At 36.0% G+C, this 25,937-nt stretch overlaps 1 protein-coding gene across 2 annotated transcripts; it reads left to right on the plus strand.

Annotated features, from left to right (window-relative positions):
• Positions 1–263: 263 nt before the first annotated feature.
• On the plus strand, positions 264–23,942 carry myrfl (myelin regulatory factor like). 2 transcript variants are annotated; one of them, XM_007575489.2, is made up of 26 exons: positions 264–445; positions 805–884; positions 3,733–3,983; positions 5,944–6,098; positions 7,582–7,675; positions 8,111–8,172; positions 9,229–9,697; positions 11,043–11,252; positions 12,172–12,367; positions 12,455–12,531; positions 12,950–13,060; positions 13,134–13,224; positions 13,895–14,095; positions 14,172–14,280; positions 14,368–14,477; positions 15,244–15,389; positions 18,423–18,581; positions 18,665–18,736; positions 18,902–18,948; positions 19,812–19,988; positions 20,077–20,121; positions 20,288–20,372; positions 20,482–20,556; positions 21,387–21,498; positions 22,289–22,360; positions 22,580–23,942. In XM_007575489.2, the coding sequence occupies exons 4-26, from the start codon at positions 6,014–6,016 to the stop codon at positions 22,670–22,672; spliced, it is 2,898 nt and encodes a 965-aa protein (XP_007575551.1). In that variant the 5' UTR covers positions 264–445; positions 805–884; positions 3,733–3,983; positions 5,944–6,013; the 3' UTR covers positions 22,673–23,942. The 2 variants fall into 2 exon arrangements, with proteins under 2 accessions (XP_007575551.1, XP_016518058.1); XM_016662572.1 differs by having other exon boundaries at positions 18,426–18,581.
• The last annotated feature ends 1,995 nt before the right edge of the window (positions 23,943–25,937 follow it).

Genomic DNA, 25,937 nt, shown 5'->3' on the forward strand with positions numbered 1-25,937 from the left:
CAAATGTTCATCTTGTCCCCTTGTAAATCTTTGTAAAGTACCTTGAGTATTTGTTGGAGTCTAGTTTGTAAAGTTTAGCTTGAAGTTACAGTTTGTGACGTAAATAAATCAGCAGTGCTGCAAAATGTATAGTTGAGTCTGTTATTACAAGTTTACATTAATGTAATGTAAAGTTGGTTTCTTTACTAACTTCGCCAGATCCCATTTCACTCTAAATTCGGAGCCTCCCTGAACGCCTCATACGTCCGCAGTGTGACGTATTAACGTCAGAGTTCACTGCTAATGGCAAAAATATGTTGTCCGGGTGCTGCAGACTTCTATGTGAGACAAATTATGAACAAATTGGTATAATGTCCGAAATAAAAAGTCAAAATATCTGTATTGAGAGAAAAAATTACCTCTCCAATATAACTCGGCGCTTATTGTGACGAAGAAAACCGTTACGGTGAGTTAGCATTTTAGCTGGGTTATGCTACAGGGTTTTATTGGCGCATTAATATTATTTTTTTAATATGACCAGAAATATGTTCTTTTCATAGAAAATACGTGCTTTGACTAAGTAATTTGGTTAGCTGCTTAGCTATTAGGTTAGCTAAAGTGCTAAGCTAATGAAGCTATGTCTACCATGACTAGATTGGCCAAAAACTGTAATTGAGTAATATCACATTACTTCAGTATATTGTAAAAAGAAGTTATACTGGGTTTTCTAAACTCTCCCCTTTGTTCAGAGATTTTATTGATCGTTTTTAGTGATATTAAACAGAGGTTTTGTGTTAAAACACAAAAATGTATTCGTTTTCCCAGATGTCCGGCTATGTGTGGACAAGGCCTGAAGCAGAGCTGCAATGCCAGCCTTGTGATCATTATTTCATGGTGTTTAAAAGGTAGGAAAATATTTATAATATTGGTGAATACTGGTTATTAGCCATAACAGCAATATCAATACTAGATATTCCTATCATTGCAAATTTTCATATCGTCTGATCCTTAAAATAAATTCTTAAAATATATAATTCTTTGTACTAAATTGATGTAATTTGAGTTTCACTATTAGAAGAGATGAAATAAATAAATTTTTAATGATGCTCCAATGCTATGCTGTCTAAACCCAACTGGATGCCCCTAATGGCAAACAAAACAGGGAAGCTACAATCACCCATCAGCCCTTGAAACAGATGGTTACCATGGAGACCCAATGCAGGCTGGTGGATGGACATTACTGCTGACCAGTTACTCTAACATCTCTGCTGACTTGTCTGCATGCCTGGGAGTTGCTGGTTGATGTTCTGCAGTAAATCACTCCTAACACATTGATAATCGCAGTCTTGACGTGTCCTCCTCTTTGAAGGTGCGTCAGAGTTCCCCCCATTTTAGTCATTTCTCCTCATCTGACATTTATAGAACGACTGATGACTAAATCTTTATGATCAGCCCTGGTGAAGTATAAAATTGGCTCAGTCATCCTCTACCTTTTTGAGTTTTTAGACACATTTCAGGATGTACTGATGTGGAACAGTGACTCCATGACTCCTGATGAAACAGTAACTGACTTAACATAAACCTTTATCTAGCTAGAATGAGTCTGTCAGACTCACTGACTGATGTGGATGAATCACTAAATGAAACCTAAAGGTGGATTTTTTTTAACACTGAGAAGTTTAATGTTTGAAAACTTATCAAATATTAAATGTTCTTTAAGGTTTATGATAAATTTGATCTTGAGGGGTCAATGTGACACCACTGGATTTACTATTTCCAGTTCTGCCAGATGAGTTGAAAGAGAAGCTTCAAGGATTTTTGTCAGCAGAAAGAGAAGGAAGAAGTTCAAACCACCGCTCCTATCAATCATAATGGTCAAGGGTCGTATCCCTGCATTGTATCCTCTACTCCAACATCTTTTTGTCTGACTGACATACAACCAGACAGATTTAAAGAGGAAGCAAATGAGCTGGATTATCAGTGCTCGCCAACAACTGATGGTGAATCCAGGAGATGTTAAATTAAGCTGTTAGCAACAAACAGCAACAGTCTTCAATCAGAGACCGACTGTTATTGGAGAACAACAACATTTGATTAAATAAAGTATGTTTGACTTGAGCTCAATTTCTACGTATTGTTTGTCTTTAATTTCATATTTTATTACTCTTGGATTATTTATGTCTTCTTTGGTTCTCTCTCCACCTGTCCACCATCAGTCTCAGGGTTTTTTTCTTACGTCTGTTTGAAAGTTTGGGTGGATTTTTAGTGTTAAGCTGCTAACTTTATGTTCTAGTCGTTCAAACTCAACTGATGTGAGTCATTCTGGGTTATTTCTAAAACAATCGCACAATTATTCACAACAAATCACAAAGTCTGACTCACGTAGCTGCTGATGAGGTGCACTCATTGCAACACAAATGAACCAAAATGGATCTTAGACTTTGATTTATCTGTGGTATAAACTGTTTTTGGGTTTATTTCACACCCATAATTATTTATGTAATTGTTCTAATTGGTATTATTTAATTTAATTGTTATTTTATATTTTAACTCGTTTTGTCCAGATGGGTCTCCTGTTTTGGGTTAAAAGATCCAAAAATTAAAGATGATGCTACATCGCCATCTACTGGGCAAATATGGAATTACAGTAGAACTCAATTTAAATGACACCCAAACGTTTTTTTTTTTTTCATTAAGCCAAATAAACGATTGTTTTTTTCTCCTTTCACTGAAACCCATTAAATCAGTCCATCTATAGTTATAAAACACCATATTTAAATTCATGTAAACATTTTTCCTTTCCATTCTGTTGATTTATTTGAACTTCAGGAGGTCATCTCTTCATCACGTATAGATGAGTGAATGCATTGATTTGATGTGTAATTTTTACCTGCTACCTGTATTTTTATTTTTTTTTTACACTGAAACCTGTGTTTCTGTGAGTCATGCGGCACAATTTGGAGGTGTGTGTTCCATCGACCCCAACGCCATTGACTTCATGGTCCGACATTTTATGATTTCCTGAATTGATTGGACTTTAGGACTTTTCTGTAGGAATAAAATTAATTCAGTTAAGTAAATTTGACTAACATTTTTGAAAAAATATACTTTTAGACATATTTTTAGTATTCCATACTTTTTACTTTTGCTTGACGTATCACTACTCTTACTTGAGTAAAATTTCTGGGGGGGTTTCTCACAGAATAAAAAACAAACATGTTTTAATTATACATTCTGCAGACACAGACACACAGTTTTCACTAAAGTTTCATTAGTTTTGAGAGAAAATTTATTTTGAAAGACCTTTCTTTTGTCTGATTTTGTTATATTTTTTGTTACATACATGAGTTATTGTCATTTTGGTAAGATGACAATAACTCATGTATGGTGTAAAATATTTATATTTTGGTAAAATCTGAATATGTAATTTTGATTATTTGATCGGTTATTGAATATTTTTTACCAAATACTTTTTTGTCTTTTTTGTCTCAACTCACCTTTAACGAATGTGGAATTAAGTTTTGCTAAATACTTTGTTACATAATTCTCCCACTTTAAAAATGTCAATTATTAATTTGAGAAAATGTTTTTTGCAGGTTTTGCATGTTTCTTTTCAGCTAAAAAAGCACAATAAGTGATGCACTTGCACTGAAGTACAGCATAATGGCGGTGAATTAGTGTTACAGGAAGGTGACTGGCTGTTTTATGACTGCGTCAGATGAGTGAACACCTTTTATCTTTTCTTGTTTAAAGCTCAAAGTCCACCTGACAGACACAGGCGATCCACAGACAGTCACCACAAACCGATTTTTTAAAAGTAGCTAAAAGAAGTGATTCTACCGGCTGGAACCTCACAAGAAGAGGTTTGACTTTGGATATATTGGTAGAAACTTTGATTCTGGAGCTGAATTCGCCCTCACACATGGATGGTACCTGAAGACGAGCGGGTCGAATAAATTTCGCCGCTGTCCGACTGGCTGGCAGCCATTTTGGAGACAAACCAGGTGTGTTTGAGCAAACATGTTGAGATGGTTTCTGTTTAGACAAGATGGTTTTATCTGCCTTATGGTGAACCATTACCGCTGAAACAAAGATCACAGTGATTCTTTTAGTTTTAAATAATTATGTCATTAACTGTCCAAATCTGCTATTGATTATGAAGTTTGAGGACAATGCAAGGAAAATTAAATAGTTACATTAAAAATAAGATTTTAGCAGTTGGTCAATGGTCTTTGAACTCCGTCTGTACTTTAAGCAACATCTAATTTTGATCTAATGTGACTTTCATGAACCACATTAATGTTTTCCATGGTCCGATCAAGCGGTTTGCTGCCAATAGGAAAGTTTTAACAAACTGTTGATCCAAAAGTTGAAAATATATTAAAAGTCGTGATACTCAGGTTGATGAACTGGCAGTTTGAACTCTGCACTGAAGTTTACAGAGGGGTGTGTTCAGTTGGTTATGAGGTTACGTTTAATTTTCTGTGGAATTGAACAGAAAAATGTGATGTCCAGAGCTGAAAATAAAAACATGCCAATAAAATATGTAATTTTTAGAGCTTAGTTAAAGGTTATGACACTAAGATGCAACCAAAACACTTAAGAGCTTGAGTCCAAGTCAAAACGAGAACTGGTGTATGCTTAGAGACTTAAATGTTACGACCAATTTATTAAAATAGCTTTATTAAGGAAACAAAGGTACTTATGAAATCAATCTTAAAGACAATAATCTGGGTATATTTTACCCTTGACAATATTGTAGTAAAAAAGTCTTTATAGTTTTAAAGTATTTTTAAATTAATTTAAAAAGTACTTGAAGTTATGATAACTGTGACCTACAGTAAGAACTAACAGGATTCAGCAAAGCAAATTTGATGCTAATGATTGCTAGCATTGATATTTACCTATAAGCTAGCCTGTTTTTTTATTTGTCTTTATGGGAAACAATCTGCTCTCTGTTTAAAACTGAGAAAAATAATCTAGAGACCTGAGGAATACAACAGATATCTAACAAATGACTTAACAATGTCATGTTAAAAGGGAACTCCTAACAAACAAGCTAACTTTGCTAGCATCACAACCATTTAGCATGTCTGCATCATTTAGCATTTTTCTAGACATTTTTATTTCATGGAGACTTGATTTGTTAAACTGCTTCTTATCCATTGTGTCATAACAAGTGTAAAATTTAAGCACTTAAAGACTATTCATTTTAATTGATTTTAATAATGTCTATTCAGCAACCACAGCTCTACAGCTTCCATCGCTTGTTTTGGGTTTATTTTCAAGAGTTGGTGCTTCGAGTCCATTAATTCGCTCTTGGTATAGTACCGTTTCTTTGCCAGCTTTCTTAGGACGATTAAGGACAAAACTAGACACACATAAACATTCTTGCTCCTCTACAGCATCTCTGGAGTTCAGTACAGTTTGTTTATTTCTATGTGTCAGTTAAAAAAAATCCCAAATCCTATCCATCAGAAAGTCTTTAGTTCTCTGGACATTGGATCGATTTAGATGGAAAGTAACACTGTTGACAAATCTTTTGGAGAGATGAATGTATGTTTGTTATCCTCGTTAGCCAAAGGTATTGGCTTCGCCTAATACCTTTGGCTAACGCTTTTACACTTTGGCCCATATTCTTACGGTCCACAGCAACAGAGGTTGCAGACCCTAAACTAGACAAGCCATTATTCATCTACAACATAGATGGACAATCTATGTTATAGGAAGTATATCAGTGAAACGGTTGTCATTGGGTGATTGTTATAAACCAAGATAAGGATGGAACGTATATCATTTATGAGCTAAACTCTCTTTACATTTAACAAAAGCCTTTAGCCTTGAACTTTGGATCATTACCTAATGGTGATGGATCATCACAGCACAGAGTGTGGGACTCCTAATGGAAAAAGCAAATCTTCTAGCCCCAATATTTACCTGCTTAATGCATTGTAATATTCTCAGTCTCGTGGTCAGCAGCAGCTGCAGGTGGAGATCCTCCTGACTCCTCCACGTTCCAGCACAGCAGCACCCCATGCATGGCAGCATGGAGCCTGGAGCCAGTGGGCCACCGCTCCAGGTTCTTGGAGAGAACGAAGCACTGCAACAATTCTTCAGCGGTGAGACGTTCCTCAAATCTTCACAGCAAACCTGAAAATATCAGTCAACTGAAAAACAAGATTTTAAAGAACTTAAAGGATGTCCCAGTTATCTCTAAACATGAGAATCCAAGATTGGTTCAAGAGACATTCCGTAGTTTTAAGCATTCTCCAGACAGATGTGGTTTTGTTTTTCTTGGACCTTTGAGGTACCCAGAACTATCTTTGGAGAACTCCAATCTATTGTGATTTAGTTGCTCTTGTGAAGTTTTTGAGGCTTTTGAGGTGTAACTTAACAAACTGCACTGAATATGGTTCATATTGCAAGCAGAACTTAGTCTGAAAATGACCTTGCAATTTAATCTCAAAGATGCAACACACCATTCAGTACCAAAGAGAGAGGTGGTTTATTAGAGGTTTGAGAGATAAGCAGGTGACTCTTAATGCTTGGTTGGTGATCTTATAGGAAGATCAGGTCTTCCTACTCTTTACAGTCTTAAAATTATGCTAACAAGGTTCATGAAGTCTTAGTCATTAGGGTTAGGGTTAGGTAAAGGCAATGTGATCTCAAAGGGTGTGTGGGACTGGTTTTAAGTTTTTAGGTTAGTTTGGAGAGACTTTGATTCAAACAGGTTTCCTGCATGTTAAGAATACTCTTGTTTTTTGAAGAAGTTCACTTGTTTCTTAAGAATTTTCCAAGACATTCCAGGGTTTTCCAGGGTCTGCTTAACAGGGTAGCGATAAACAGTCTTGGTTCTTTATGGAAATTAACCAAAATTGTAATTGAGGTATTTTATACCAGGAGTTTCCAAGTCTACTCCTTGAGAGATACTATCCTGCATCTCTCCTCATAAGTTGACCTAATAACAAGACATTCATTTGACTCAGGTGTGTTGGAGAAGGGATTCCTCTGAACATTGCAGGATAGTACTGGTGTTTGTTTCCACCGTTCAGCTGTTTGTGTTTCTGGTCTTTGGGCTTTTTTGACAAAAGTTCGAAGTGAACTTTTGTAATGTTGCAAAAGAGAAAATGTGTGTTTCTATCCACTGATCTGGAGCGAATAAACCATGATTGGTATTTTAAAAAATTTTCAGAGTTTCGTGCCTCTGGTACGGCACAGATCCTCCAGTGGAAAGACAGTTCGCTACTTAGTGTTTCCACCTTTTTGGGATCAAAAAATTGTAAAGTTTTTCCAAATTTTACCATTTCTATCAGTCTTTTTTAATGCAATAAAACATTGATGAACCATGGGTGGTGATAGTGATCCAGTAAAGGATTGTCGGAATGTCAGTGGTGTTGAAGGAGCATGGAAATATATGTAATATCATTTATTATTACTGGCCCAAATGTTCGTATCGGTGAATCTCTAATTGATTTTATTGAGAAGAATGAGGAAAAAATCTAATTATATGACTGTAATTACCAACTGTGATCATAGAGTTTTTATATTAGTTTCCTTTCACTCTGTGTGAGTCCTGATCCATCATATTGCTCACCTTTTCAGGTCAGGATGTCAGTAGTGTGTTGGACAGCTCCGTTGCTGTCGACACCAGCATCCTGGAGCAATACCTCAGCAACGACATGGACCCCAGCAACTTGTAAGTCTCAGAGGAAGATCATTTAATCATTTAAAGAAAGGCTCAATGCTCATTCAGGCACCAATAAAACACTTAAAGGATTAACTGTAAATAAGACTAGAGATTGGATAGATAGATTAGAAAGTAGTTTAATTATTGTGTTCATTGAGTTATTCGTTGACCAAGAATACCCAGAAATCCTTGCAGCCATGTTCTTGGTTAGTTTCTACTTGGTGAGAGTCAGCCTGTTGTAGCAACAGTACAATGATAATCAGTTTTATGTGGGAAACTTTCTACTCCAGTGTCATGTCTGAGCACATACTCTGTTATGTAACATCCATAATTTAACACTGACCCAGTTGGTTGTCAGATAAGTGAAGATTGTTGATGGAGACGGCTCCGTGTAGGACGGCACGGCGATCACTGATACCCGGCTGTTTCTGTTTTCTTTTCCAGCATGCTTCCTGAGTCTCCTCCTGACTCGAGTTCGGAGGCCTGTTCTCCTCCACAGATACCAGGTAGTTTTCAACACACTGCAAAAACGCAACAAGCTATTTTTGGTCTAATTTCTAGTGCAGATGTCTTAGTATGCTTGAAATAAAGCAAAACTAACTTAAAAGTCACTTTTCTGCAAGATATAAGAGGTTGTTCTAAGTAAATAATTTCCTAATATTGATTAAAACAAATCTCTTTTTTAATATCAATATTAAGGATTATTTACTTAGAACAAGCTCTTATATCTTGCAGAAAAGTGACTTTTAAGTTAGTTTTGTCTTATTTCAAATGTACTAAGATATTTGTTCAAGAAGTTAGACCAAAAATACTTGTGTTTTTGCACTGATCCAGTTCGCCTTTTGTATTATAAAAGCTAAATGTCCTTCTCTTGTTTTTACCCATGTAACTAAAACCTATTTCCACATGTAATGCGGTAAGTTTAACATTACGCTAGTTTTTGTTTTAATAATAACACATTTCTATTTCACAGAAATTAATGCAATTAATTGTTTCAGTCAGTTTGAAACAATTAATTGGATTAATTGTGATTAATTGAAATAATCATCAACTAATTTAGTAATCAAATAATTAATTGCAGTATAAAAACTGAAACTTTGCTGAAAGAACAACATATTCAGAGCAGAAATTAGGCCAAAAATGTACAAAAAAATATACATTTTGCATTTGAAATAAAAAGTCTTTGTAAGTCTGTTCTACCCAGAACTGAAATAAAAAAGGTCTCCCATTAAGCACCTTTTTCTGTCCAATTATTAATCACTGAATGGAAACAATAATCAACACATTAATACTGCAATGACCTTAAAGTTTATTAAATAAATTAGAGTGGTTTGTAATGAAGGTCTTCATTATTTGGCTGGAAACACCTAAAAGGGCCATCCTAACATGGTTAAATGAAAAACATGCAGAATGTGGCAAGTTTTTATCTGATTAGTTGATTAATCATCAGAATAATTGTTAGAATAGTATAAAAATACACAGATATACATTAATCTACATGTTATAAAGGCTTCTGTTGTTTTTATATTTTTAAAGCATGTTGTGTTTTCTCCTGTTGGCAGATCTCGGATATGAACGGTCCTGTTGGCCCATCTGTCCAGAGGGGTTTCAACCAGCAACGTACTGTCACTTTAAGAATCGAGGACCCATTCCCCTCGACTCTGACCGACTCACTCGACCCACTTCCTGTCGGTTAAAAGATGGCGGCAGCAGCGGCGGCGGCACGTCCCACTCTGACTTTCTGACCCACAACCAGCTCTGTGGTTTGGGCCTCACAGACTCTTCTGTAAAGTCTAGGACTCCACCTGATCCGCATATTCTACCCGTTCATCAGGACACCAACCACCCACCTGAACACAACTTGAATTCAGGAAGCATTTTGCAAGGTTACACTCCACCCTCTCCTCCTTCCCCACCCTTACCTCCAACCAGTACCTGCATGTCTGCCATGACTGACCCAGGTCTGGTCCAAAACCACCCTGTGTCATCTTCGCACTGTGTGCTGGGTTCAGTCTCCACATCACATCCCTGGTAAGCAAACTTTTGGTTTTTGGAAATGACTGTGTGTGGATTTGTGGGGGAATACCCAAGATCCCCTTTAAAACCGTTTGATTGGCTGATGTTCTCGCTGTATGCGCTGTAGAATGGCTGCTGGAAAAGAGAGGAGTTTTGCTTGCATGTTGATCCCAAAGGTTCTGCTTCATTCTAACAGAACCTTCAAAGTCTGCTGCATTTTCACGGGGATCTGTTATGCAAAATTCACATTTCTGCTTCAATTTGGGTCTGAGCTGCTTCTAAAAACAGCTAAAGCACTTTTAAAAAAACAAGTTAATGTTTTTGGTGTCTAGAAAATGAGCCAATTCAAAAACTTCTCAAATATTAACTCACATTCTAGGGCTTTGTTCCGTTACCTAGCAACCCCAGCAGAATTCTGCCTGTTGCCTAGCAACCCAGGCAGAGCTCCAGCCTGGTCAGCTCGTTTTACCACTGTATCCGCTGTACAATGGCTGCTGGAAAAGGCAAGAGTTTTGTAGTTGACTTACTAACCAGAAACCACTTGGTGGGTTCTTGTTGGTTGTGCAGGAGGCTCTACTTCTGCTTTTCAAAAATTTACGGTTGTATAATTGTGCATCTGCTTGCAGCCATTTTCACATGTGAGTGTAAACGTTGAGTTAAGCAGCAGCTTATTTTGATTTAAAGTGACAAGACGCCCAAAAACAGCTCATTCTGAAAGAACTGAGCAGATTAAAATCTCATCTAAGAATGATTTTGTGCGAATCATTGTAACAAGTTCACACTCTGCTTTTAAATCTTGTTAGATTTGAGTGTATCTATGAAGACATTCAGTCGTGTTAAAAGTTAAGTAGGTTGTCATCAGCCCACTGTTTTATGATGGTATTCTAGGCCCAAAAATACCACAATGTTGTAAAATTTTGTCATTAGATGAGACAAGATGAGTTACAGTGAACTCATTACTGATGAGAGGGTGAATGGTTTACCAACAGGAACGTCACACCCTCAGTTAAAAACTGGATTAAGAACAGCGTCCAGTTGTAATCCTGGATTAGATGTCAGCATGGTTCAGTTTGGGTGATTTTTGATTAACTTGATGACATTCAGTGGATAAAATTTGCCTATTTTATGATTAGAGCTCAAACCAAGAGGTGTAATTGGTTTGATCTTTTACATAATATATTACTTCTTATCAGATTGTTGATCTGTTGTCTCTTTTTATTGATAGATTTATTTTTAGTTTGACTCTACAGCGCTTTAATAAAACTTAGATAGTAAAACTAAACTGGACCATATTTTACATTTAAACAGGGCATTATTGTGAGATTAAATCTTTACGAAATTGTATTTAATTTTTCATCAGTTCCCAGGACAGTAAAAAGAGAAGGAGATCTGAGTCTGAGGAATCATTTGCAGCAGTTGATGCTGCCAGTTGTGAAAGGGATGGGACTCATAACGCTGGCACTGGAAATACTTTAATTGGACCGGGTCAGAGTTCCTCCCGGTTGCTCAGGTGGGAACATTACAGGCGGGAACACTGGAGCACTTTATGCAACACCAGCTACCAAACGCTGTAAGTACAAATCCCTCTGAACCAAAGGGTTTAATTAGGATCGGTTGAGGACATGAGGGGCATGAAGTTACTCAGTCAAGAATTACAGCTAATTATTTAGCTACAAACTAAATATTTAGTTAGCAAGTCAAATATTTAGCTACAAACTAAATATTTTAGATAACAAGCCAATGGCCTGAAGCAAAATTAGGTTTGTTATTTAAATATTTATCTAGCTTACAGCTAACTACATAATTAGGTTGAAAATGAACTATTCAGTTCGCTCAGAGATAACTAAATGTTTAGTTTCTGATATATATAGCTTGCTAACTAAATATTTAGTTTGGCGCTAAATATTTAGTTGGTAAGCTAAATATTAAGCTGACTTAGAGCTAAATATCTAGTTTGGAGCTAGTTAGCGTGCTCACTAACTGTTTATGGAGCTAAATACTAAATTTGCAAACTAAATATCTAGGTTGGAGTTAAATATTTAGTTTAGCAACTAAATATTTAGCTTCCAGCTATAAATATTTAGTTTGGACCTACATAGTTAGCTTGCTAACTAAATACAGAAGTTGGAGCTAAATATTTAGTTTGCTAAAAATTTAGTGTATAACTAAATAGTTAGCTTGCTCTCTTAGTATTTATGGAGCTAAATTAAGCTACTATTTAGTTGGAGATAAATGTTTACATATAGCTCCAACTGTATAGCATATAGCTAACTACACTACATGTTTAGTTAGCATGCTATTCATAAATAAATGAATAACATTATGACTTATGAAAAATGAACACCCGTTTATTTCTCTCATTATAGACTACATAATCCAAGTTATTGCCATTAATCTTTGGTTGATAACTTAACTTTACAAATGGCAACCCATAATGTTGTAAAAGTTGCACCAAATCAACAGAAAATGTGTTATTTTGTCTGTTTTAGGGCGCCTCCTGAGTACCATATTGATACGGATAAAGGCTTTAACTATTCTCCAGCTGATGAAGCCTTTGTGTGCCAGAAGAAGAACCACTTCCAGGTCACAGTTCACGTTGGTGTGGCTGCAGAGCCACATTATGTCAGAACACCCAGCGGTCTGCAGAAAATCGACCACTTCCAGATTAAAGTGTTTGGGATTAAGGTTCACAGCATCTTCTGTTTCAATGTAGAAATGATGATGTCTCTTTCCAGTACTCAGAAATACAAATCAAAACTGTATTTTTTGTAGCTTGAAACACCCAGCCATGAGGTGACGATAGAGCAGTCTCAACCTGACCGCAGCAAGAAGCCCTTCCACCCCGTCAGGTTTGGATTAAAACTACATTAATCTTCATAAACCAATCAGCCAATCTGAAGAGTAAATGTTTACTTTTCTTGGCGTTATGCGCAGACACATTCACAGCTACACATTTTGTAGTCGTTAACTTGAGAAAAGGTTGTCCTTCTTCTCACTTTCTGCTATGAAATCTGAGGTGAGTCGGCTAGTAATCATAGTAGTTATGGTAATTATAGCTAGCATAGCAGCTGGTTGTTTTGCTAGCTAAATGGTAGAATAGCTAAATTGTAGAATTGAGGTTCTAATCCTAGCAATAACTCGATGGGTGTAGAGCTTCCTTTTATATACATCGCTCTCTGTCTTGACTTTTTGAACACAATTTCAGTAGAATTAAAAGCAGAAAACCGTGAAAATTATGTGTTAAGACATGTATCTGTCATCATCCAGGGTGAGTTTGCCTTGTGGCAAAATAACCACAGTAACTCTTGGTCGACTGCACTTTAGCGAGACAACGGCCAACAACATGAGGAAGAAAGGCAAACCCAACCCTGACCAGAGGTATGACAGCAGGCACACTCAGGAAACAATGAGCTCTAGAGGAAATAAATGCTAACTGTGTGCATGTGTGCAGGTACTTTCAGATGGTGGTTGGCCTTTATGCTGCCGTCAAAGATGAGACTTTTCTCCTGACTGGCCTGGTGTCAGAGAAGATCATTGTTAGGGTAAAATCACTTTCTGTAACCAATATTTAAATAACCAAACCTGCAAGTAGGGCTGGGAGATATGGCTTAAAATAAAATCTCTGATTTCTTTCATACCAGGTCAAATTTCCAATTTTATTAGTTTTTTTTTTCTTGCTTTGTTTCTAAACATTAATTGCAAATGAGAAGAATTTTCAGAAAATGGCTTTTATTTCAATTATCCCTCCTACATAAGTATCAAGGTCACACTATGAGAATTTCTGTTTAATTACGAGAATAAAGTCATAGTATTAGCAGAACAAAAATGCAATTTACCAGAAAAAATGTCTAAAAATTACAAGAAAAAATTAGTTTTAATGAATAATGAAGATATTACAACTTTATTCTGGTAATAGTATGACTTTATTCTTATAATTAAAAATAAAAAATGGCAGCTTGATCCTAATATTCCTTCATAGAGTTGACCTGAACTCAAAATGTAAACAGATAGAAGGTGCAAAACAAGATGGCCGCCCTGGGCATGCTCTCTGAGCTATGGAAGTCCAAAGAGCACACTGGTGTGAAAAAAAATCCAGATTTTCCTACAATTAAATCCTCAAAAACCAAAAATTCTGTTAATCGATGAAGTTGACTTATCACCCAGCTTTACCTGCGACTGTTGAATTAAACTGATGTTGTCCAACGCCTTAAGGCGTCCAATCCAGGCCAGTTTGAGACGGACAGCGACACCTTGTGGCAGCGCGGGTCAGCGCCGGACTCCGCGGTCTGTTATGGTCGGGTCGGTATCAACACCGACTCCCCAGATGAAGCCTTGGTGGTGTGCGGAAATGCTAAGGTGATGGGTGCCATCATGCAACCGTCTGACAACCGAGCCAAGCAGAACGTACAGGAGGTAGGACAAAACAAGCCGGGGTTCTTATGTTCCCACAGAGCTTCTGTGAGTTCAGTGAAATAATTTTGTCTTTCAGGTGGACTCTGAACAATTGCTTAAGAGAATCAATCAGATGAGGATAGTTGAATTTGACTACAGGCCAGAGTTTGCCTCCAACATGGGAATAGATCACACCCATCAGACAGGTGCTGGTATTCATAGCTAGAACTGGTACACTGTGACTTCTAAAGGGTTAAATATTTCACATTTATTAAAATCATGTGACATTTCAGGAGTGATTGCTCAGGAGGTGAAGGAGCTGCTTCCATCGGCGGTCTTGGAGGTCGGTGACGTCGTCTGCTCAGACGGAGAAGTGATACAAAACTTCCTCATGGTTGATAAGGTATCTTTTCATTTATCATCTATATTCAAATGTGCAATTCTTAAAGGGGACCTATTATGTAAAATTCACTTTCTGCGCATATTTATACTTCCATTTGGATCTCAACTGCTTCTAAAAACAGTTCAGCCATTTTTTTGGCAATGTGTGTTTGACTTTTGGTATCTGGAAAATAAGCCCTTTCAAAAACCTCCCAATTGTTAAGTCACATTGCGCCGTTACCTAGCAACCCCAGCAGAGTTCTGCCCATTACCTAGCAACCCCAGCAGAGTTCTGCCTGTTACCTAGCAACCCAACCTGAGTTCCAGCATGCTTGGTCAGATGTTTTTAGCTCTGTGTATGCTGTACAATGGCTGATGGAAGATACAAGTATTTAGTTGTTGACTTACCATCCAGAAACCACTTGCTACATTCTTGTTGGTTGTCCAGGAGTCTTCACTTCAGCTTTTCAAAGATGAACAGTTGTATAATTGTGCATCTGTTTGAAGCCATTTTCACATGCGATCATAAATGTTGAGTTGGGGGTCGTGGCCAGCAGCAGCTTATCTGGATTTAAAGGGACAGGAGACCCTAAAACAGCTCATTCTGAACTGACCAAAATCTAATTATATAACAAAGATTTTGTGCCAAAAATATAATAAACATGTTTTATATAGCCAAGAGAGCTATCCTGAGAAGCATAATATGTCACCTTTAACAACTAATGATAAAGAAAATTCACAACATGTTGGCAGATATAGCCTTTAACATTCCTTTCCTCCCTTTACAGGAGCAGATCTTCATGGAGAACGTGGGAGCTGTACAGCAGTTGACAAAGCTTACAGACAACCTGGAAACTCGTATCCAAGAGCTGGAAGGTTGGAACCGCAGACTGGCAAAGTTGAAGAGCCTAACAGGCAGTCTGCGCTCCACCAGGTACTCATCTTTATTTATCTAATCTTTACATCTGTAGCTGGAGAGGAGAAAGTATCCAAAGGGTGGGGTTTAATAGAAAGATGAACGAGATTACAGGCAGTTATCAACGGGTTCCAGCTGACAGCTTTGGCTGGGCCAAGAAATCTGGGCCTAGATTGGCCTCCACCTTTTAATTGTAAATGTCTGAATTTATAACTTAATGAAAGAATTCATTTAGGGAATAAAATTAAAAATTATACTTTAGTGAGCGCTGTTAACTAAAAAGTTAGTGGTGCTAACCGTAAAATGCTAATCTCAAATGGTAGTACTGCAAACGTTAACGCAAAAAATGTATGCATTGTCATTTATTCTTGAAAAATTAGATTAGATTTTTTTCTATATATTTGAAAGGTCTGAATTTATAACTTATTGAAGGAAATAATTTAGGGAATAAAATTAAAAATTAAATACATTGTGGTTAGCGGTGATAAATAAAAAATTAGAGGTGTTAGTCATAAACAATAGTCTTGCTAACGCTAAAATGCTATACTAACATAATTAGCAGAGTTTATTGCTAAAGCATTAAGTTCAACTGTATTCATACCCACTATGTGAAAATGACAGGATGTGTTATATCGCCCCCTACTGAGCCAAATTTGTTGTTGTCTATCTGTACAATTTGCGCTTCAGGAAGTGTAAAACTACAGGCTGCAGTTCTACAGGCTATAGTTCTACAGCAATCAATTTATTCATTTGTTGTATACTTGCCTCTTGCTTAATAAAGTGTTTTTTTTAAATAAGAGAGAATGTGAGGAGAGGAAACAGAACTGTAACATAGACAGACTTCAAAATAAGAGCATGAATAGAACTTCAATAAAACTTCAACACAGATGTCAAACTTTATCCAACTGAAAGTTTGCAAAAAAAAAAGCCAAGTAAATTAGTGTGCTGGAATTTATCCTGAAAATTTAATTTAGGGGAAGCTAATTTTGCTAAATGTTTTAAAAGTTAGCAAAACCGCTAAAGAAAACATTAGCTAAGCTATTAGTGCATTAGCTGAAGTGTGTCCACCACTGGAAATGTGTATCAAAATGATACATTAAAATTTTACATTTTAAAGCAACTTTTTAAAATGTTGTGTTATTGTAATATGTAATTTATGTAAAAACATAACAATTTACGTTAAAAAAAATTTCTGCGTTTATATATTTCACATAAATATAGAATAATTTATTTTATGCACAATTCCGTTTTATTACAATTTTCACATTTGAACATGTTGGGTTTTGACACTTTTGGCTTTCCATACAATAAACCATCTACCATTACAGCAGAAAACATGGAGATGCCAAAGTAACGGAGCTGCTTCCTGATTCAGAGTCAGGTTGAACCTGGATATTTGACCTGTCTTTGAACATTTTACATTTTACTGGCACAAATGAATAAAATCAAAGTCAGAAAAAGCTTTATGTATTTTTTGGTCCACTTCTGATCAGTTGTGGTTCTAAGTCCAGAGACAGATTACTTGTAACCGTGCAGCAGCGTGGAAAAACTGATAAAATGACTCTATTGCATAACCGAGGCTGTAGAGAAACTGAAGGACGTTGCAGTTCAAGGACAGGTTTTCTGGATTCTCCTGCAGATTTTTAACCATCTAATTTAGATTTCCATCTAAATTAGACGGAAACATTGATCCTGATCCGCTTTGCCATACCTCCTTTCACTAGACGCTGCTATGCACTGTTAGCCTGACTCTGAGTGCTTTAGTCAGGTAATGTAGGTCAAGGACAGTCAGGAGGCAACAGCAAATTATTTTCACCTTCCTATTTATTCTGATAATGTAGAGGTTTTATTATCCTAATCACATACTATAATCTATATGTCTGGAAGCAGAACCGGCAGTTGCATATCAGTAGATAACCCCGTCTGTAACTGGACCTGCAGCAGACTTCACCATTACTTATCTGAATAGTAAATACTAGAATAAACCAACTTCAGATCTTCAGAACTTTAACAGCATAGGAAATACCCAACACTGACTGAAAATGCTATGTAAATTTGTCAGGATCATATTTTTTTCTGATATTTCCATCATGAAAAAATGCTGCTTTTGTGTTTGGCATAAGCAGCTTATATCCGTTATTTTATAAGAAAAACTATCTCATAAGCAGAGAATATGAGATTGTTTCCGATGTTCCTGAATGCAACACCTGGGATTTTTTGAACCATCTGCCAAAGCTGTTGTGATTCCTCAGGGTCAAAGGTTGAAACTGAGGGGGGGGAAATGCATTTTTTTCAGTTTCAAATCTTTTTGCAAATTCCCCTCCCCCCCTCTATTTACTTCTGTTTCAAATGTTTTTTTTATTTAAAATATTTTTATCTTTATCTTTTTCAATTAAAATTTTTTTTTTCCAATTACAATTTTTTTCAGTTTCAAATCTTATTTTTTCAAATAAGTTTTTTTTTATCTGTTTCCAATCTTAACCTACTTCTGTTTCAATTTTATTTTTTCAGATCTATTTATTTTTCAGTTTCAAAAATTTTTTTCCAGTTCCAAATCTTATTATTTTCTATTTCAAATTTCATTTATATCAGTTTCAAATCTTGAATTTTTTCAGTTTGAAAAGATTTTTTCCAGATTTTTTTTTTCTCTTTCAGTTTAAGATCTTGGTCAATAATCCCAAACTAAGCTTCTTACTTGCTTTATCACCTTTTTATCACTTACGGCCTTTACTGTTTTATTTGTAGCGACCTTTTGCACGTGACTTCACGCTCTCCAGAACTCCGCCATGATGGACATCGAAACAACCGATGGGCTCCTTCAAAGCTAGTCTAAAAACAGACTTCTGTAACCTAATACAAAAACAAAAACAAACATTTTGGGTCCAATTTAGCTCCATACAGAACTAACAGAATGACTGGAGTATATCACTTCATGTTTAATGCATCTACTTAGTATTTAATTAATGCATTTCACTTTTTGAAATAATTAATTTACTAAGGTTTTTAAAATTTGCTGGTGTATAGATGGTGAAGTTCTCGTGTGTTCTCCAGCAGTAAAGCTCAGGTCAACGCGTCGGTGCCACCAACCCCAGAACCGGGTAGAGCTGCAACCACTCAGAAAAACGTCTGGTGTCAGAAATTCATCCAAATTCTTCAGAATAAAATCTTCCTGGCCAGCATCTTTACCTTCTTGATCACTATGGCTATCTGGTGAGGAAAGTTATGCTACTGCCTGCCTTTCTACATAAAGTTAAATATAAGTAAAAATGATTTTTGTGTGTTTTTGTTTGCAGTATAATCTCCGTTTCAGTTCTCCACCTGGTAACTGTGAAGGCGGTAGACATTGAGAACCTTCCCACCAACAGGTAGCCATCAATATTAAAAAAAAAAACATTTAGATGATAAATAACTCTTGATAATATTCATCTTCCTGCTCCTTTAAGGAAGTTTAAACATAATGTCCATGCAGATACCTTTATGTCGTTGTGTGGTTGCCATGATGTGATTTAATTTTATTTTATCTCCTTTAGCACCAGCACTGTATTGCCTATGTGGACAGAAGAATCACCTACAACAGGTACTGTCCTCGCTACAATGCCACACTTAAATCAGTCTGGAAATATTAATTAGTATTTATTGATCTCAAACATTTAGATGTGGAAGAAAATCAAAACTTGTTTATTTTTTACAAGCGACATTCATGAATGTTATTGCTTAGATTTTCTTATTGTTGTTCACACTTATATTATAATGCTAGTAGTCCTTCATTCCCCATATTTGTCCGTAACAATGTTATTGTAGTTAAATAAAACTAACAAAACTTAAATTGGGAAAAAATTGACACTGAAAAAAATAACACAGAAAAACCGTTGTAGAATAAAATAAAGCTGCTTTTTTCTTTCTCTCTGTGTCGGCTGTGCTACACGTTCACGACGCCACTTTATGTTTCAGGATTTAATACCAAAAACACTCAAACATTTCCCACACAAAGAACAGAACATTCAGTCCATTACAGTTTTATGTTTTCAGGTCTGATGGTTATTTTGAAATTATTACTGATTGATTGCTGTGGCAGATTAGCTACCGTTGCTAGTAGCTAACCTAACACTGTGTTGGCTGATTATCAAATTTAAACACCTGCTCTACTGATGATCTGTCAGAGTGGGTGTTTAGCTTGCTTTTTTTTTTTTTTTTAACTGAACCGAAACATATTGAATTCCACAGCACATCTACATGTTAAGATTGTCATAGTCAAGCTAGCATAGCTGAACTACTTCCTTCTTCCTTTCTTCATGAAAACTTTTTCCTGACCTTGTTATCTAGCTGTCCTACTGTGTTTTCAAAGTCCTGCTGCAACGGGTCTAAAATGAAAAACCCAAACTATTATAAAATAAAGCAAGAAAATAAAGTTAATATGCTAACAGTGAGTTGCACTTCCAGTCTCAGCACCAACAACTGCAGTCCCAAAAACAACGCCTCCGGGTTCCTGGCCTCCTGATGTGAGCTTCTGTGATCTGCTGTTCTGCAATGAGGTGTTCTGCTGCCCTTCGTCTCCAGTGGGCAGCACTTTCTCCATCAGGCCGACCTCTGATCCAGCCAGAAACTCAACAAGTACAGGTAACAGCAGCCCAGAAGACCCAGATAAGTTATCCAGATAAGCAGCATAATGAAAGAGCAGAATCAGGCTGGTGTTTTTGTTCAACAGGAGCAGGAAAAGAAACAATTAATCACCTGAAATCTACCGGAGACTGTGAGTATTACATATCACTGATGTAAAGGACAAATAAATTTAAACATGTTTTCAAAATGAAACAAGCTCGCAAAAGTATTCATATCCCATGAACTCTATTATTTTGCAACCATAAACTTTAATGTTTGTGTTTTATGTGATTGATAGACTCTTTCCTCTCCATCAGGGCGAAACACAACCATTCATACATTCATGATTAAAGAGAACAACCAGGTGATTGACGGCAAATACTGCATGAGGGATGAATGTGGGTAGGTCGATCAATAGAAATTAAATGACAAAACAATTAACCTTAATTTGCTTCTTTGGACTAGTTGTAGTAACATTTCTGTCTGTTTTGTTTTGTTTTCTTTTATTTAGGCCTGGGAGATACATTTTTAGAGTTCCTGTCAGCCAGTTTGTCCCTGTCAACATGAGAGTCACGCTGCTTATGAAGTAAGAACTGATGGAATCAAAACACAGAAAATAAAACAAATTTTTATGACTTGCTTAAATATTTTGCGGAAACTCCTCGTCTCTCATGTAAGAGCTCAGTTTTTTCCTTGATGGATTTAGGAATTTTGCCAAAGTAGTCTTACCCTTGACACTTTTTCACACTTCAGCTGCCATTAACTTGTCAGCATCAACAGATTCCTAATAATTGCTTCTTAGCTTAAGGTACAATTAGCTGCTACTAATTTGCTACCAAAGGATGAAAAAATACCCATAAGAAATCATTTTAAACCTCATATCAGATCAGATATATGGCCTTTAAAGTGGCTGGTTCCTATGAAGTTGAAGTTTATTAAACATTTTTGCCCAAAATTCTCAAACTCCTCGAATTTATAGTTAGCTAGTTAGCATCATACTCTTGCTGTTAGCTAGCAGAGGTCTTTTTGATCCCTAGCTGACGATATACTGGCTTTCTTTGTCTGAACAATATTTCAAAGTAAAATTTACTGTATAATGTTCCCCTCATATTTAGGCCCTATACTGTATGTAACATCTTACTATTTTAATTATTAACATAATTAAAGAAAAACAGTTAGCCAGTTAGCGCCATATTTTTGCGGTTTACTAGCAGTAGCTTTTTTTTGCTCCCTGGCAAATGGTAAACTAAGCTGCTTTGAATAATATTTTAACGGTAAAACCTCACAGGAATAATAAATTATCCAAGCTTGACATCTTCAGTTAGCGTATTGCTAACTGATTTCTGGTTAACAGTAATCTAAGTTACTTTCTTTGAAGATTGATTGTGTAAAATGTTCTTATTTATTATGTTTCAGTTCTTCTGAATTGCTGGTGGTTCATCTATGTGATGTAGATGAGTCCACCCCTTGTTCTGCAATAACGAAAGAAAGAGATGACTCTGAATATAGGTACCCATCAAATACACAGGTACATTTTTTATTGCATTTCTGTCTAAATCAGTTTTAATATTACACAAAAATTGGGAAAGTGTGTATAAACGGCTAATAACCATAGAAATGTTTTTTAGAAATGGACTTTACCCTCTCTGGAAGATTTTTATGTGTTCGGTCCAGGTTAACAAATAACAGAAAATTTGAAAATTCATATTTTGTCATGTTATTGGTAGTAGTGGACCGAAATGCAAAGGCTGAAGGCGTAGATGGAGATGAAGATTTAATACAAAAAGTGATGAGGCTTACAAAATGCAGCAGTGTGTGAGAACCATGGACCAGGGCAGATGAGCTAATTGATAATATATGTGAGTAGTTAGAGCAGGAGAAGCTAGGAAGATGCACAGGGGAACAAGAGAGCGGGAAATAACTCCTAACACTGAAGAAACACCACGACTAGAGAAAACATGATAAACTAGGAGGAGACAAAGACATGAGGAGAAACTGTACAAGAATTAAGTCTGATTTAATAACAAGAAGAACTAAGGAACACAGAAACTAGAATAACTAAAAGGACTAGACATAGAAATAAACCTAACTAGAATCACTGAGGAAGGATAGAGGCAGACCATAAAAGATAAAGAGGAACAGAAAAAAAAGAAATAAACAAAACCAAACCCAGAAACCCCAGAGTCTTTACAGATGTTTATTAATTTAAAGTGAAAAATTCTTCATACAGTGAAGGTAAAATTGTTACACAAAAGATCCTACAGTGGGTAGAGTTGGAAAATAATTTACTTATTCGATTAATTTGTCTGTTTCTGCAGGGGGAACATGAGTGGCCTCTTCATGTGGCTCGCCTCCATTACAGTTCATATCACTTCCGGTCCTCAGTAGCTGTAAGAAACAAATTATTTCTTTTTCATATTACATAAATCACAAATAGCTAGCCAGCTACAGTATCAGAAAATTAACCATATTCATGGTAATTTAGGCAGCAGCTAACTATATTTATGACAGTTTGTTATTTTATTACAAACATTAAAATCCCTTGGATATTTTATTTAAACATTTATTTAAACCATGGAAATATTTGTAACTGTTGCACGTTTCTCCAGGGTCAAGCAAACTGCAGTACTGACCACCACTACGCGGGGGCGCTCTTTACAGATTATTACTTCCACTTCTACAGACGCTGCACAAAGACATAAACATTAGCTTCTTCCTGAAAATTAATTCTAACAAATGATCTCATTTAGCAGATCTCTGCTTTTACTGACAAAAAAAACTGAAAACTTTTACTACACTGTTGTAATGTTTGTTTTTTATAAATTCCAAATGCATTTTATTGTGAAAGGAGGCAATTCTTCAGATTACGTAACTAGTCACATTAAATCTGTTTTTGGACATTTCTTGCTTTGCTGATCTTGACTCAGAAAAATTTAAAACAAAATGAATAAAAAAAACTGCTGTTTGCATTTTTTTCCTCAGTGAAGCACTTGAAAGTTTTTCTTTGTTTACGTAAAGCCTGAATTTGTAGAGTAATAAATATTTGCTCAGGGGCTTAGAAATGAGATTAGAAATGGCTGGTTAGCAGTTTATACTTCTGTTGGCTACTTAAAGAAACAAATGTCTGAAATCTGTTAAGTATTTGAAATATTTCAATTACTTGATGTTTCTGTTGTTGTGAGACTAAAGTAGTACACAAAATGGGCAAAAAATTGAAAAATATAGATTTTTTTATCAAAAATGTGAAATTACAATGCCAACTTTATGAATTATTAAATACAAACATGGACTTCTGAAACCCAGTCCCATTTCATATCCAGACCTGCAAATGTTCACTGACCCAGATTCTGCGGATTATTTTGATGTAAACCTGGGTTGGTGGTGGTGGTTCTGGTCTTACTGGGCCAGTTTCTTTGTTCAGTTTATGTTAGATGTTTAGTTTCTGAAAGCCTCCTGATTGAAATAATTTGACCTATGTCTGGGTTTTACTGACATCTCAGACAAAAGTTAGTGTGTTTTCACTCCTGGTTTGATTGGTGACAAGATTGCAACATTTGTTATATTTTCAGTTTATGTAGTTCACTTTCACACTGCACTGAGTCAAACAAATCACACCCTCTGAAAAACTTGTTCCCCTCCTCGCCTGTGGGGGCGCTGCTCCAATAACTACTGAAAAAAGCAACACAAAAACTTCAGGAGAAGACACTAACTTTATTTCCATTACAAAAGTGCACAAAAGTTTTACAATATTCTGCTAATGTAAAAAAACAAACAAACAAAAAAAAAACAGTTTTGCAGTTGTGTGGACAGGATGAAATGGGATTGAGTCTAAATAATACAAAAATGCTGAGGTTACCTGAAAGAAAGATACAGTGACGTCGTGAGTTATTTATGAATGTAAAAGTGTTTAACTTGGTCTTTTCTATGAGCTGAGTGAATCCCAACTGCTTTAATAAAATATTTTTAAATGTTCTTGGATGGTTGTTTTAATTTTTTTTACATTTTGCATGATGTTTTAGAGCTTGAGAGCTTTTTTTCAATATCCAAACTTCTCACTTTTTACATATTTAATCCACTCTACTGACAGAACTGCAACTAATTAGACTTTAGAAACCAGAAGATATTTATGACTAAGAGCAGTGAAGAATAAGATGAATGTAAAAGATGGTTTAACACTTCTTTATTTAATTCTGGATGGCAAGTCAACAACAAAACACTTGCAAAGCACATAAAGCGGTAAAACGAGCTGACCAAACTGTTGGAATTCTGTTTGGGGTTGCTAGGTAACAGGCTGGGGTTGCTAGGTAACGGGTTGTGCCTACAGATTTATGATGTTACATTTTGGAAGTTTTTGAAATGGCTCATTTTTCAGAGTAATAGGCCGCCTTTAATCAATTTAATATTTTCATAGAAGTTAACTTTTTAGCCGTCAGTAGTATTTGTTTGGAGTTTTGGTCTTGAAATGTGTTGTTTCATTATTCTTATAGCTTATTTAAATAAGCAGCAAAATGTAATTATTTTTTGATACTTCTTTACATTTTTTTTCATGTCCACTCTGATTTTTGATAGATTAGTCTGATTTATTTGTTTATTTTAAGGAAGTCTCAACAAAAAACATGTTTTTATCCAAGATGAGGCCTTAATTACCTAAAGATCTGTATGCTGCAAGATAAATTAAGTTTATTATCATTCCTTTATCAGAATGAGATGGCATCAACTTTGGGTAAAATTGTTTCTGGATTTCTGTAAATGTAATATTTATCAGTATTTCCCTTCTTAATGATGTCATCTACCTGAGCTGATTATTCACTAGCAGACTGATGACTAATTCAGGTGGAGGACGAACAGCACAAAGGCAAACTAATGAGGTCTCAGAGCGAAACGCCTGGTCTGAAGAGAGGAAGGCTGAGTTACTGGACGGAAACAAGACGTGACCAGAAATGGACCCTGTAAGTACCAGCAATCCTAAATATGTTATTAGTGTGAATGCTTTAAGCATTAGATTTGACTTGGATTGAACCCATGACCTCAGCATTACCAGCACCACGCACTGACCAGCTGAGCTAAAGTACCTACTTTACATACTGTTGAGTTTCCATCGATTTAAGAACACTTTAGAAAAAAGTGTTAATATTCTAATGTCTTTCAAAATCAACATGCATAATACCTGTAGTTTATTTTCCTTCAATTTTTAATTTTGAAGTGTTGATTGTCTTTTTATTTTGAAGTTTTGATTGTTTTTCAGAACCATTTTTTATTTTGAAGTGTTGATTGTCTGAAAGACTTTAGCTTTGAATTGACCAGTATGGGGGCTGAACCCATGACCTCAGCGTTACCGGCACCACGCGCTGACCAGCTGAGCTAAAGTACCTACTTTACATACTGTTGAGTTTCCATCGATTTAAGAACTTATATGCTCTTCACACTGAAGATTTAAGAAAAGTTCTCATATTCTAATGCTTTTCAAAATCAACATGCATAATGTTTAATTTTCCAGCCTTTTTGTATTTTAAAGTGTTGATTTAGCCAGAACGGGGATTGAACCCATGACTTTGGTGTTATTATCACCACGCTCTGAGTTAACCAGCCATACATAATATAGAGGGTTTTATCACCACACTTTGGACACCCCTGTGTTAAGTACTATAATTAGAAATCATAACTGAATTTTTAAAAAGCAGTAGTTAGTATTTGTTTTTGTCAGAAAAAAATAAAAAAATTCCCCTCTCACCCTCCGTGGGTGGTCTCTTTCATCCTCTGAGCTCGGGTCCTCTACCAGAGGCCTGGGAGCTTGAGGGTTCTGCGCAGTATCTTGGCTGTGCCTAGAACTGCACATTTCTGGACTGAGATGTCTGAAAAGTGCATATATATATATATATAGATGGATGGATGGATGGATGGATGGATGGATGGATGGATGGATGGATAGATAGATAATCAGTGATGTGCTGTCAGATGAGGCGGGAG

Source organism: Poecilia formosa, unplaced genomic scaffold (genome assembly GCF_000485575.1).
Source record: "Poecilia formosa unplaced genomic scaffold, Poecilia_formosa-5.1.2 Scaffold379, whole genome shotgun sequence".
In the NCBI taxonomy this organism is placed as follows: Eukaryota; Metazoa; Chordata; class Actinopteri; order Cyprinodontiformes; family Poeciliidae; genus Poecilia; species Poecilia formosa.